Genomic DNA, 15,710 nt, shown 5'->3' with positions numbered 1-15,710 from the left:
GTTCCCTGGCCCGGGAAATCGCCTCCTTGATGGTTTGTAGACACCGGTCAACATCTTCCGACGTCCCCGGTTGGACATCGTAGTCGATGGTTGTGTCGACGCAGTGTTGATATTGCGCCCAGTTGACTCGATGGTAGTTGCGCTGGGATCTTCGAATCGGTTTACCGAGGATCCAACTTCGGCCACCACCGGGTAGTGGTCCGAGCTCAGCTCCTGGAATGCCACAGGTTGCGAGACGTTGTGTCCCATGTTGCTTACGAAGATGTCGATGGTCGCATGAACCCCAGACCGACTCAACCAGGTGGGAGAGTCCGGGGCCAAGATGGTATAGTGGCCCTCTTGCAGGTCTTCATTGAGGATGATGCCGTTTCTATTGCTCCGACCGTTGCCCCAAGCTTGATGTTTTGCGTTAAGATCGCCAGCGATGATAAAGTTCCCGCTCCTCCGGGTGAGTTTGATGATGTCTTTGCGGAGGGCCACTGACGACCCGTCCCTGATGTTGGTTTGCTTGGGGCAGTAGGCCGCGATGATGGTGATTGGGCCAAGTGATTTGCTCACCTCCACTCCGATGGTTTCAATTGTTTTCAGCTGGAAGTTTGGTAGCAGCCGGCAACTGATGTTCCGTCTTGCAGCGATGGCCACTCCTCCACCTCCAGAGCAGGTGCGATCAAGTCTGACGAGCCGGAAGTCGGGAAGGAATACGTTCAGTTCGGGCTTCAGATGCGTCTCGGTGATGATAGCTCTCTATGCTTGTTCGTCAGTGAGCAAGCGTTCCAATTTGCAATTTTTATAGCTTCACGGTCCATACTTGGTGACGAGTGACAAGGGAGCATGTAGCTGTTCAGATCGAGTCTTGCAGGTACGCATGATGATGATGACCTCGGCCACGAGCATCACAAGTTCCTCCGAGGTGAACGGAGAATCGTCGACAGATTCACCTGAGACAGCACCAGCGTATGATAAACCAGGGGCGGTGGATGAATCTGGAATTGGCTGGGCCGCAGCAACAGCGAGACGATGCTGAACTGTCCAAGTGTTGGGAACCATTTGGATACTCGTGGGATTGGCTTGTTGGTTGTTGAGCGGAAGCGGGGCTAGGTTCGGAACATGTCGACGGGGCAGGAGAGCTGGGTACTGGACTTCCGTTAGTACAGGAGGCGAACGATGATTACGAAGGCGACCGAGCTGGTTGTTGATTGTGGCCTTCCGACGGATATTAATGAACTCCACTCGCTTGGGACATCCGCGATTGGAGGCTTGGTGGTTTCCACCGCAGTTGACACACGTTGGCTCGATGTCATCGACTTACTCACAGGACGCAGTTGAGTGAGTTCCAGCACACTTGCCGCAGTTTGTCTTCATGTGGCAGTTTTTGGTGACATGGCCATATGAGAGGCAGTTCATACACTGCGTTACATCACGATGTTGGGGTTTGTAATGCTCCCAACTGATGATGACCTGAAACAGGTCCCGGATTTTGGATCTCAGAGCCGCAAGACTGGTGGATCCCTTCGTGAAATGCACCAGGAACAACTGATCACGGAGGCTGGTGTTTTGGTTGGGACGCCGGTTCATCTGGAACACGGCCTCAGGTTGGAGCCCAAGCCGCTCCAGCTCGGACTTCACCGCAGCAGCCTCGAACGACGGTAATCCACGCAAAACCACCTTCAGTGGCTTGCTCGATGGCAGATCGTGCGTGAAGAAGTCCACGCTGTTGTTCTTCAGGAAACTTCCTATTTGTTTGTACTCCTCCAAGCTGGAGCACATGATTTTTGTACCGATGCTGCAAAGCTTGAAGCGAGGCAGCAGCTTGTGTTTTGCCAGTTCGGCACCCAGCTTGGCAACATCCTTCACCGGCGTGAAAAGCGGGGGAATCCGCTCTCGTCTTGCAATGGGAACAGCGTCACCATCGCCATTTTCTTCCGGGAGTACTGCATACTGGTTGGCTTGCAGTACTCGTTTTCCGGCGTCATCCTGCGACGCGCTGGGCTTGATTAGCACCTTCTTTGAAGGGCCCGCTGCTGGCTCATTGGCACGTTTACGCACCATTTGTTTCGTGTTTGCAAGTTCAATTAAACTTGCCAGAACGCGAGAAGGTGGCGACACTTCCACGGCGCAACGCGACAGCACACCAATTACGTACATGCATATGCTGCTTCCCCAGCACAGTCGTCAGAGAGTAGTAAGTAGACGAAACATGTCGATATATCATTACGACGAGGTTCGGTAGTTCAGTGGTTACCGTTTCTGCTTACTGAGCAGAGGGTAGGGAGTTCAATCCCCTACCCCCCCCCCCCCCCCCCCCGCCGTGCAATTTTTCACTTTGCCTTATTCTATCCTCACTAGATTTAAATAAAGAACAAATTCTGCCAGCCCCTTACAGTCATCGTCATAGCATCGCACTGCTTTTGGATCTAGGGCACTTGCTGGTTGCAATTTTTAGATCACGATTCACTGTGATGCGATCAGTTGTAAGGAGTAGAAATTTCCTTCCCAACTCTCTTGTGGAATCTTTTAGTGGCTCTGAAAAGGGCCGGTTTTGATAGCGACGGAGAAATTAAGAGCGTTCACCACAAATACGAAGAGCCAACTGAATGTCCTTTGGCATAATTGTGACACGCTCAGCATGAATGGCAAACAGACTTACCAGATAGGTCGGTTTATTTCACTCGTCGAGGGTATACTTATACCTGCGTCGAGTAGCATATTATTAATTCAGGGAGGGAACTATACATACAGCAAAATACTGAAAAGGGGAGGAGTTTCGCTTCTTATGCTACGGGCACAAAACGAGACACCACCGTCGAAACGACTATCAGTTATTCTCTTCTGGAAGTGAACAATTTCATCATGGCACCGAAAACCAGTGGAAAGGCCGCTAAGAAGTCTGGAAAGGCGCAACAAAGTCATCGTCAAGGGAGAGAAGAAGAAGAGGAGACAGCGCTGGAAGGAAAGCTATGCTATCTACATCTACAAGGTGTTGAAGCAGGTCCACCCGGACACCGGAGTCTCGTCGAAGGCCATAAGCATCATGAACAGCTTCGTCAATGACATCTTCGAACGTATTGCTGCTGAGTCGTCCCGTCTGGCTCAATACAACAAGCGCTCGACGATCACGTCCCGCGAAATCCAAACTGCGGTCCGTCTGCTGCTGCCAGGTGAGTTGGCCAAGCACGCTGTCTCTGAAGGATCCAAGGCCGTCACCAAGTACATCAGCTCAAAGTAGATTCGTACCATCCAAACAATCAATCGGCCCTTTTCAGGGCCACAAATCGATTTCCAACGTGAAAGAGGTTTTGATGATTTATTGAACTTTTAAATGTTCGAAAGTTCGCGATAAGAAATCAGTTGATTTGTCTTATGAAAATAATGTTGACAAAAAGAATAAGAGGTTGTATCCATGACACGACCGTACAGTTTTGACGTCTGTGATTTCTATATGGGGGTACACTTTGTGAAAGAAAATGGAACATTAAATAATTGTGACACGCTTGGCGTGGATGGCGAACAGACCGACCAGATAGGCCTCGCTGGTGGATTCCTGTAGCGCCATTAAGGGCCGAGCTCTGGAAGCGCAGATCGGTCTTGAAGTCCTGGGCGATTTCACGGACCAGACACTTGAAAGGCAGCTTGCAGTCAGCAGCTCGGTCGATTCCTGGTAACGACGGATCTCACGCAGAGCGACAGTTCCTGGCCGGTAGCGATGAGACTTCTTCACTCCTCCGGTGGCCATCTGTTTGAGAGGAGCCTTTCCTCCGGTGAACTTACGAGCGATCTGCTTGATGCGGCCATTATACGATGTGGATACGTTGAACGCAATCTGTTGTATAAATATTTTAATTACCCAGCACAATCATGGGCATTGGCTCCAAGCAATATTTCATCAGATTCCAGACGAATCTGTACGATAGTAAATAGAACAGAAAATGAAAATATAAAAATGAGGTAAGGAAAATAATTAAAATATGGTTCAGATTAATACCTAATACCTACACATTATCATTTATTATATAAGACCACGTAGTCCTACGTCACCATTGCGTACAACCCCATAGGGCTGTCCCTTGTAGTTTTAATGTCTGGTGCTGGTATCTCATCTGTAAGAAACGGCGAGTCCCTCCCAACTGCCGCTAGACTGTCGGCCCGCTCGTTTCCAGGGATACCGCTGTGGCTTGGTACCCACAGGAAAATGGTATTTTGCTTTGCTACGTTGCGGATTTCCTGAACCCACGGATGACGAATCCTTTGCGCTTCCAAAGCCTTGTGCACGCTGGCAGAATCAGTGACGATGGATTTCCGTGTAGAATCTACTTCCGTGATGGCCGAAAAGGTCGCTGCTGCTTCGGCAGAGAAGATGGAAGTCATATCTGGAAGCCTTTATGGAAGTTAAGCTGTGGACCGGAGACCCCGATCCCCAACCTTACCGCTAGCATTCGAGCCGTCCGTGTAGACTATCTGGTAGCATCTGATTTTTGTAAATACTAGCTCACTGAAACGTTGTACAGCTGAGATTGTACCAGGATCTTTCATCCGGATGTCCTTTAATTTCCATATAATACGCGGAGAGGCGGCGTCCCATCCTTCGTCCCCAATATGATGAATTGTTGATATCTTGGTAAGTTCCTGCTAGGTCAGAGAGTGCAGCAGATTATTGGCCTCATCAAGTAAAACTTAAAGGAATATTGTTCCAATGTAACATATCGAGTCTTAGGGTGATTGAAAATATCGATGTTGCTCCACCCAGCTCAAATAATTATAAATCAAAATTTGTTAATACTCTCATAATTTTAGTTAACTTTGATGCAAACTCGTTCTACACTGACCCTATGCAGTCTATATGAAAATTACCATGTAAAAAGTGAACTATTTGTTCTGAGCGCTCTAGCCCTTTGCTGTAGAAATATATGAAAAGTTATCTAACTGCAAATAAGGGAATTTTGATCAGCTACAACTTTGCTAAAGACCAGCTTTCGATTATATTTCATATTTATATTCTGAAATGATTAATCGACTGCTTTCAGGGTGACACTGAAACTTGCACTTACGACATACACTACCGATCATAAGTTTAAGGACACCCCCAAAAAACCATGCAAATATGTTTTGTTCAATGATCTCTCATTTTACGTGCAATTTTCGATCTCCAAAGGTTATTTGAATGGTATGAATGGTATAGCATAAGTGTTCTACTACTACTTTTATTTCAAAATTTGGCCAACCCAATTCTGAGAAAAACAGTCACGATTCTTCAGAGTAAATTTTGAAAAATATTGTAGCTTTTTGTGAACTTTTAGCACACAAAATTTGAAAATTATATTGAACAATTTTTCTACGAGGAAAGTTCCATTCAATACCTTTCAAATGATCTAAAGAGAACGAAAATTGGAGGTAACATGACAGTGATATGAACATAACAAATTTGTCATGTTTTTTGGGGGTGTCCTTAAACTTATGATCGGGAGTGTAGTTACCTAGATTTTTGTCCTATTTTTCCCACCAAGGACACCAATGTTGCCAATTGAGCAGTTTAAGGAGCATGTCATAAGAACACCATCTTCCTAATTAATTAATAACGTATTATCCTGACGTTCAATCCAAACTTGGTCTGGATCAATGTTGTAGCAGGGCAAACTTCACATTAGTACAGATAGCAAACTTTTCCATAGATCATTACAGCGAAGAACTAGAACGATGAGAACCATACTAATTCCCAGCCGGCGCCGGTGGTGTAGTGGTAAGTGTGACTGCTTTCTAACACCCCAATGGGTCTGGGTTCAATCCCAGCCGAAGTCGGTGGGATTTTTCTAAGGCATACAAATCTCTGGTCACGTCTTCCTTCGGAAGGGAAGTAAAGCCGTTGGTCCCGGCCCATGTGTGTTGAATGGGTGCAATATCCTACGCAGGTGTGGAAGCTGCCTTCCTGCACATTCTCGATTGCCGTCAATGGATGGCAATCGATGTCCGTCGGTGATTGGCACTAGAATGCGGAACAGAGACCGACGATAAATAAAGGAAAGAAAGAAGACTAATTCCCAAATAAACTTCAAAGGGCCAGTGCAGTATGAGTTCGCTTGCAAATAAGCTAAAATTTTGGGAGAATTATCAGGACCTGATTTGAAATCGATTGAGCTTGATGAAGCGGTAGTTTTAGCCACCCTAATTCATCTTTCATTTATTCAGTTCTGAAAATTTTGATATGTCACTTGTTAGATTCCGGAACCTGCTCTGTGTGTGGTCATCGTCACCCTACTCAGTTAGCATGGTCTTTTGTGGCATTTTCAAGAGATTATGAGAATGTTGATGTGCAATACGTCTGATTCTGTTGAAATCAAATAATGGCAACTTCCTCAAGGGCTTCTGGAACCTTTTTCAGGGATATTGAGTAACGAAAGCCACTGTTCAAATGACATGATCTCTAATGAATTATCCATGAACTTAAGAAAATGTTGGTATACCAGAAAAAAAAATCAGGCATTGTTAAGGCCACATGTTTTGAGGAATTCGGAACCTGTCCTAGAGACATAGGATGGTCATTGTCACTCTGCTTAGTTATCATAGTCACTCAAGACATTTCCACAATTGGGAATGCTTATGTTGATGAATTTCTCAGTCCAAAATAAATCTAACGATTTTAGTTTAAACTGCCTCAATATTGTCCCGGGTTTGGAGATCTCATCGGTAAATTCGTTGAATCTCATTCGGAGATTTGTTGAATCTCATCGGGAGATTCGTTGAATCTCATCGGGATATTAATTGAATCTCATCGGGGGATTCATTGAATCTCATCGGGAGATTCGTTGAATCTCATTGGAAGATTCGTTGAATCTCATCGGGAGATTCATTGAATCTCATCAGGAGATAAATTGAATCTCGTCAGGAGATTCATTGAATCTCGTCGGGAGATTTGTTGAATCTCATCGAGAGATTTGTTGAATCTCATCGGGAGAGCCGTTGAATCTCATCGGGAGAGTCGTTGAATCTCATCGGGATATTCGTTTAGTTTCATCGGGAGATTTGGTTTGTTTAATCGGGAGATTGATTTAATTTCATCGGTAGATTCGTTGAATCTCATCGGGAGATTCGTTGAATCTCATCGGGAGATTCGTTGAATCTCATAGCGAGATTCGTTGAATCTCATCGGGAGATTCGTTCAATCTCGTCAGGAGATTCATTGAATCTCGTCGGGAGATTTGTTGAATCTCATCGAGAGATTTGTTGAATCTCATCAGGAGAGTCGTTGAATCTCATTGGGAAATTCGATGAATCACATCGGCAGATTCGCTGAATCTCGTCGGGAGATTCGTTGAATCTCATCGGGAGATTCGTTTAATCTCATAGGAAGATCCGTTGAATCTCATCGGGAGATTCGCTGAATCTCATTGGGAGATTCGCTGAATCTCATCGGGAGATTTGTTGACTCTCATCGGGATATTTGTTGAATCTCATCGGGAGATTCGTTGAATCTTATCGGGAGATTCGTTGAATCTCATTGGAAGATTCGTTGAATCTCATCGGGAGATTCATTGAATCTCGTCAGGAGATAAATTGAATCTCGTCAGGAGATTCATTGAATCTCGTCGGGAGATTTGTTGAATCTCATCGAGAGATTTGTTGAATCTCATCGGGAGAGTAGTTGAATCTCATCGGGAGAGTCGTTGAATCTCATCGGGATATTCGTTAAGTTTCATCGGGAGATTTGGTTTGTTTAATCGGGAGATTGATTTAATTTCATCAGGAGAGGCGTTGAATCTCATCGGGAGATTCGTTGAATCTCATCGGGAGATTCGTTGAATCTCATAGGGAAATTCGTTGAATCTCATCGGGAGATTCGTTGAATCTCGTCAGGAGATTCATTGAATCTCGTCAGGAGATTTGTTGAATCTCATCGAGAGATTTGTTGAATCTCATCAGGAGAGTCGTTGAATCTCATTGGGAGATTCGTTGAATCACATCGGGAGATTCTTTCAATCTTGTCGGGAGATTCGTTGAATCTCATCGGGATATTCATTTAATTTCATTGGGAGATTCGTTGAATCTTATCAGAAGATTTGGTTTGTTTCATCGGGAGATTCATTTAATTTCATTCGGAGATTCGTTGAATCACATCGGGAGATTCATTTAATTTCATCAGGAGATTCGTTGATTCTCATCGGAAGATTTGATTTGTTTCATCGGGAGATTCATTTAATTTCATTGAGAGATTCGTTGAATCACATCGGCAGATTTGCTGAATCTCATCGGGAGATTCGTTGAATCTCATCGGGAGATTCGTTGAATCTCATCGGGAGATTCGTTGAATCTCATAGGAAGATCCGTTGAATCTCATCGGGAGATTCGCTGAATCTCATCGGGAGATTCGCTGAATCTCATCGGGAGATTTGTTGAATCTCATCGGGAGATTCGTTGAATCTTATCGGGAGATTCTTTGAATCTCATCGAGAGATTCGGTGAATCTCATCGGAAGATTCGTTGAATCTCATTGGGAGATTTGTTGAATCTCATCGGGAGACTTGTTGAATCTCATCGGGATATTCGTTGAATCTCATCGGGAGATTCGTTGAACCTCATCGGGAGTTTCGTTGAATCTCATCGAGAGATTTGTTGAATCTCATCGGAAGATTCGTTGAATCTCATCGGGAGATTCGTTGAACCTCATCGGGAGGTTCGTTGCATCTCATCGTGAGATTTTTTAAATCTCATTGAGAGATTCGTTGAATCTCATCGGGAGATTTGTAGAATCTTATCGGGAAATTTGTTAAATCTCATCTAGAGATCATCTAGCATCGGGAGATTCCTTTATCTCCCGAATCTCATCGGGAGATTCGTTGAATCTCATTAGACATTAAATGTTACCTTGTAAAATGGTGCGATCATTTAACGCTTGATATAGAATGTGACATGGTCTGTGGACAGCTCTTTACAGTTAAATTAATCCTAAACAAGACCAAAGTAAAAGGATGTTGTAATGAGCGCTAATTGGCACTCATTAAATTTTCTGTGTACCAAAATCCACTCAATAAATTTTGATTCAGAAACAAGTAAAAACATTGTCCTTCTCAAGAAACTTTGGCATTCAAATTTATCAACCTGTGCTGATTTTAGACGAAAAACCACGAAATCAACGTACATTTAAAAAAACGCGTGACGTGACATCTGATATTTTCGTCGAACATGCATCTGAAAACACGTTTTTGGTGACTGGGTTCAACTCCCGGTCCAGTCCAGGATTTTTTCGGGTTAAACCATGTTTTGACCTCTCTGGGCAAAGGCTATGATTGGACTTGCGACTCAACTATACTAATGCTAAAAAGGGTACAGGCATCGAAGTTTCTTAAAAATCACACTGTAGAAAAGCCTTTTTCTAAGCTTTTTACATTAATCATCATTGTTTACAAGTCCAGCAATCATAATATAAAATCTGTTGATTCTACGATCTCCTTCCATGGAAATATTTTTCCCAAACCTAATCAACTAAACTATCGCCCGGTACCGTATTATTATTGTTCATAATTTATGATATTCTACCTACCCAATCTCACCGACGCAAACACGCACACACACTTGCACACACACAACGAACATATATTTCACTAATTTATAGCACATTTTACGACAAAAGGAGCACAAAGCAAACATTCCCCCATGGTTCGGTTGATTTACAAGTTCAACAAAAGGATAACCCCTTTCAGCTTCCATCGCAGCCAAGATGATTATTTTTTGATTAAAATCTCCTGATTGAGAAAATCTGGAAACAACCCTGAATTTTTCCCCATTTGGATTGCATTGAATTAAATTTATATGATTTCATTATGAAAGCAATGTGAAAGGCATTTCTCTCTCTTGCAGGTTTTCTCAAAACTCGTGCCTCTGCATCACCGGGTGGTTCTGGTGGCAATCTAGGTTTAATGGACATCATTCTCGCGCTGCAATGGGTGCGAGACAACATCGCCGCGTTCGGCGGTGATCCAAAGCGGATCACCGTCGTCGGTCACGATACCGGTGCGGCCCTGGCCAACATGGTTCTGATCTCCAAGGCGGGAATAGGTTTGTTCATATGCGTCTACTCAATGACTTTGAAGCTGACACCTTCAATTCCTCAGGTCTGATCCACCGAGCGGTTCTGCTCAGCGGATCCGCTCTCAGTCCGTGGGCACTGATGCCCGATCCGGACGCCATTCGGTTGGAAGTGTCTCAGCAGATGGCGTGCCATCTGCTAGTGGACCCACCAACGGGTAAACCCACCCGAAAACCTTCGACCGACGACATCACCGACTGCCTGCGGGACAAACCACTGGAGGCCCTGATGGGTGTAAGACTGACCGCCGTACGGTTCATGCCTTCCTGGGGACCATTTCTTCCGCTGGAGGACTCACTGGATCCGGAGTTTGCCATGGAACACTCCGGTGAGGGGTTCATCACCAGCGAGCTGATGCTCGGGATGACGACCACCGAGAGCTACAACGACTTCAGTGCGTCCGACATTCAGGTTAGTACTTCTGAAAAAAAATGATGAGTTTTCCACCTAACTGTCCCACACCCAGTCAATGTTTACCTGGAACACAATCAGTACAATCAATGAGCCTACATTTATTGTTTCATTTCATGTTCACATCCTCATACTGGGAATTCTGTTTCGAATCGAAAACACCCACACGCACTCAATAACAACAACAACAACAAAACCTTTTAGTACGGCCTGGAGGAAGAACAACGCAATCGACTCCTACGGACGTACGTCCGTAATGCGTTTACCTTCCATCTGAACGAAATCTTCTCGGCCGTCCGGAACGAGTACACCGACTGGGACAAACCGATCCAGCATCCAATCAATATCAGGTATGTGGGTTATGAAAGGGAGCATGAGAGTTAACAGGGGGTGGGAATACATCAATGTTGCCGAGGGTTGCCGTTGGTTTGTTTTTCTTTTGAAGAAAAGAAAAAGTGCTGCCATACAAAAAGCAGAATCACTCAACCGCGTATCAATTTTCCGAAGAAATAACAATTCCATTCTAAAAATTCCTTCGGCACTGATTGAGCTCATGCTGGGCGTAGAAGTCGGAACCGATTATTCAACCGAGATGATTAATTGAGAACTGTGAACTTTTGCAAACGAGCAAACATCCGTAATGGGTGGCGATAAATATGGATTGTATAATGAGTCAGTGAATGGGAAACAAGAGGCATCGGTAGATGTAGCTTCTGTAGACCTATTGTGAAGGCGTTTATAAATTCAAAAGTGTGGTTACGATGCTAGCATTAGCACCTGCCAATTATTCTAATGAACCTTTATTGTTCGGCGTTGGTGTTGCACTCCAATATTGATACACAATGGCTTTAACACCCGTGAACAAGGCGATTAAATTGTCAGAAAGTGTATTGAATTTTGAGGCCGGAAGGATGTTTTTTGAGAAATATCATTAATTTGGCTTGAGTCATGGAAAGTTCCCAGTCAGTTATCTTCTATTGGTCCAGCTTTAATTTCTATTCAAGGTTAGAACATATATTTTGCCATAAATCTAAGTAAATACAACCATGAACAATTATTTCCAACTTACATGTTCCAAAACTGGCTCGTGCCTTTGACTATTGTGGCAGGTGCCATATTATAAAAATCGAAATGTAAAAAGGTGTACATGAATTGAAATTTTTCAAACACCATCGAATTACCCCTTGTTTAGTTTTGACGCATGAAGCGTTCGCAAATAGTTCACTCACAGAAATGTTCATTAGATGGTAAATGAGTTCCCTGTACCATTTCGGGCGCCAAAGCGTAATTCGATAACCAAACGAAGAGTATAATAGCGAATTTGTTTACTTGTAGCGTCGAGCACAATATTTTGATTCCCGTGCTGCACAGCTTGAACAGTGGATGGATTTGATTTTTAGCTAGCTCATTCCTAAGCAACGCGAGTTTCTTCGTCGAGGTGAACAGTGGGGGCACTTTTTCCCGTTTCTCAACTGGATCTACATCTGCTTCTTCGGGGAGCTTTCTTGCGAGGCCTTTTCTGGGCATCTTGAACGGATGCGGTTGCATCCAAACTTTGGCGACCCATCACCTTTTGTTTTTTTCAACGGGTGAGTGGAGGCATTCAATTGTTACTCCACTTCTACCGATTTAACGACTGCCACAAGAGAGGCGAGAACTGACGACACATTGCTAGCCAAAGCGAAAACTCGCGAAGGGTAACACGCCCAATGACCGACTTAAAACACCGAACGACTCGAGAGAGCGAGCGAAAAGAAATCGGACTGTAAGCTTGATGGCCAATCTTTAAATTGTAATATTTCCACTCCACATTTAAAAGCATTTTGGTTCAGCTTTGCTTAAAGGAGCGCATGTAACCCAAAAAACATTCTGTGGAGCTGGTTACTCATAGCCCTGACCATAGATGAGTAGCAGCAAAGTTATTCGTTGCCATATCTAAAGAATAGAATAAATTGAAGCAAATTAATTTCACATTTTGCTATTCTAACTAATGAAGCTATGTGTAAGATATTTAATTTAATCAATTTGCTGTCATATCAATATCAAATTATGTTTCGATACCAGAGTAGGCCATTAACTTATTCTAATTATTACTTTGCTATTCCCCTATAGCATTGGGGTAGCTAGAAAATTAATGTGGAGGGGGCCGAAGGGTGTCTGCTGCTCACTTTTTTAATTTTGCAAATTGCAATCACTCCAATTGCGTCCAAGGTAATTTTTTTTTGGGTACATTTTTTTCTGTGACCAATAATATGACATTGAAAAAAAATGACATTGAGGCTTACTAGTATTTTAATGGTGAAACAATAAATTTGATTATATTTATTCCATAAAAACGATAAGGGCCTCGATTGGGAGAGCCTTAAACGCTTACTGATTTTGAACAAGCAATGATCGTTTGTTCATGTTTTTTGTACTTAAATCACAGTCCGGATCTTATAAATGTAAGCATCTCAAACTTAAGAAAATTATCAGGGTTAGGTAACTTCATGAATTTTGTAACTAGATTTTTTTTTATTTTGAATATATCACCATCAGTCAAATTTTAGACACAGGAACTGAAATTAAATTCTAGGAGTTTGAATTTTATAATTGTATAAAATTCTGGCTGTTTCAAGGTAAAGTGCACACAGAATAAATGTAATACATTTAGGACGTAGGAAAATGTTCAAGATGCACAATTTTTTGATGTAGAACTACGTCGGTGATTTCAATATGGGGGTACGCTTTGTGAAAACTGAAAATGGAACATGTAACGAAATTATGAAAGATTTTGAACGTTAATAACTCAGCTGCTCCTGGACCAATTTTAATAATTTTATCACCAATCGATCAGAAATATTTGTACGCATCGGTAGCAATGCAGGAAATAATTTAAAAAATTGGGAAATGTCAAGCATTGTTAAAAAGCGTCGAAATAACTAATAAATCCACTAATTGCGTACATGCATATGCTGCAGATGCACAATTCTTAACATTGTTAATGTTACAATGAAAATAGTTTTGTAATCCCAAACCCATATGTTTGCAAGATTTTGTAACTAATAAAAAAGGATATCTCTGATACAAATTGTAAGCATTAATTCTTCGAATACAAATGTTAATAAAAGTCAACGAATTCAGATCAATTATAAGACTATAATAAAATTTCAATATCCTTTTCCTGGACAGTCATTTCATCAAAATTCTAGTAGATTAATATTAAAAACAAATAAGAATTTAAATACTAATTGTATGTTTGACCTAATCAAAAGTTAAAAAAAAAACTCCACAAAATAAATGTGCCTTCTTAAAAAAATTGTGGACGAAATTTTGTTCAAAATAAATTTATTGAATTTAAAAAAATCTATATCATAGGCTTCGACAAGTTTTTATTCTCCTGGTCTTCGAAATTCGTAATTCAAGATCCTTGGAAACTTACCTAGATTCTGAGACTCACAGCAATTCTCGAGAGAAAAATTGTTCGAGATAAGAAAGTAAGAAAAAATTAGGAATCAAAAATTTCGAAAAATCTTCACATGTGGCAAAAATTGTGAATAATCAAGTTATAATTAAATTTCATCAGGTTTTTAAGATACGGTATTTTGCATGATTCTGATATTTGAATTGAAAAAAAAAGTAATAAAGCATTTATCACATTTTTTTTTAATGTAAGAACTAACTAACAAAATCAAGATATAACTATATTTCTAATCAAAAGGAATGAACTCGAAACTTGCATGATTGTGTTCCTGTTTATAACTTGATAGTAATTAAACTTATTTTTACAAAAGTTGGGATGTTTTTAATATTTTAAATTTAGTTAGTTGTGGTTAAACCTATTTGGTATCAATTTATTATTTACACGTACATTATACAGGAAAGAGCTTTTTCAGGTAATTTGTTTAATCAAAAAATACACACCAAAAGCATGGAATTTTTTATGTGCTGATCTATGCAAACTATCCGGCAGCTGAATTCCGGGCATACAATTCATCGAAAAGAAAGAAATTTATACATATTAGGTATATGCAAAAATTGACATTTCTGCCCGGAAATTTGTGACAATATAGCTAAAACACCAAGGCACGGGTCTTCCGTATAGAGAATGTACAAATATGGCCATAAAATCAAGATTCATCATTCAAGATTCCATCTGATTCCATTAGCTGGAAAACTTTTGAATACTTCCTGATCAACCTACAACCTACCAAATATCCAGTGAATTTTACTAATATCGTGGACTATATGGAGATCTTACGAATATTTCCTGATGTCTAGGAAGAATTTTTGAAAGAATATCTTGCAACCCATACAACGTTTCCTGAACATCTACAAAACTTAGGTTTTACAAAATTTCCTCAACTTACAACTTACATTACATATTTTTTTTCGATTGCTTTAAATTCTACAAAGATCTCTGAATATCTAGAAGTTAAAAGACAGCTAAGACATCTACAAATATTCTTGAACACCTAGAAAGTTCCTTGAGCTTAGCAAAGTTCCCAAAACCTCCAAGAAGTTCATAGAGCTTTTTTTAAGTAAGATCTCTGAAAAACTGGAACGAAGTTCCTTACACTGAAGCGAAGATCCCTGAAGTTCTTAGAAGTTTATTGAACTATTTTTAGATCTTTTAAAAAATTTCCTGAACTTTTTCAAAATGCCTTACACTTATATGAAGTTTTACGCAGCTCCTGAGAATCCTACGAAATTCGAAAATCTTCTACAAAGTTTGCTGTTGAATTTCCACAACTATTTCAAGTCCATCAGGCTAAAAAACCTGAAATTATGTAGAGGTTCCCGATCAATAATGAGCTTCCCTAAAATAAATGTACCTTTAACTTCTACTTCTACGAATTCTCTACTTCTACGCAGTTTTCAGAACTTCTCCAAGTTCCTTTTTCTACGAAATTTTCTGAAGGCCTATGAATTTCCCAGTATTTCTACCAAGTTTACTTAATTTCTAAAATCTTCTTTGAACTTCTATGTTTTACGTTACGAAGCTTTACGAAGTTTCCACAAGTTAAAGAAAAATTCCTGGGCTCATGGCCAATTTGTAGACCCTGAAGACGTCTTATTGCCATCGATTTGATATAATATAATTTTTCAAAATTGTTTCTTCTAGTCCAGAACATAACAAAAGTAATCAACATAAAGGACTTTAAAAAATATTTGTTGGTGGTCCAATTTTATTAATCACTGCTAAATAGTAGCATTGAACTTAACAAGCTTGACAAAATACAGG

At 41.4% G+C, this 15,710-nt stretch overlaps 1 protein-coding gene and 1 pseudogene across 1 annotated transcript in view; both read left to right on the top strand.

Moving 5' to 3' along the window:
• Positions 1-15,710, top strand: part of LOC135706300 (neuroligin-1-like) — a 762,843-nt gene that overhangs the window by 596,730 nt on the left and 150,403 nt on the right. The window contains exons 9-11 of the mRNA XM_065227888.1: positions 9,847-10,044; positions 10,101-10,486; positions 10,691-10,836. Of these exons, the coding sequence (XP_065083960.1) occupies positions 9,847-10,044; positions 10,101-10,486; positions 10,691-10,836 (730 nt within the window). The remainder of the gene's footprint in view (positions 1-9,846; positions 10,045-10,100; positions 10,487-10,690; positions 10,837-15,710) is intronic.
• Positions 2,851-3,226, top strand: LOC135706353 (histone H2B-like; annotated as a pseudogene).

The sequence above is a fragment of the Ochlerotatus camptorhynchus genome, unplaced genomic scaffold (genome assembly GCF_037179485.1).
Source record: "Ochlerotatus camptorhynchus isolate MF236.1 unplaced genomic scaffold, CSIRO-AGI_Acam_v1.1 ptg000277l, whole genome shotgun sequence".
NCBI classification, from domain to species: domain Eukaryota; kingdom Metazoa; phylum Arthropoda; class Insecta; order Diptera; family Culicidae; genus Ochlerotatus; species Ochlerotatus camptorhynchus.
The sequence above is the reverse complement of the archived record's forward strand: the minus strand, read 5'-3'. Positions and strand labels throughout refer to the sequence as shown.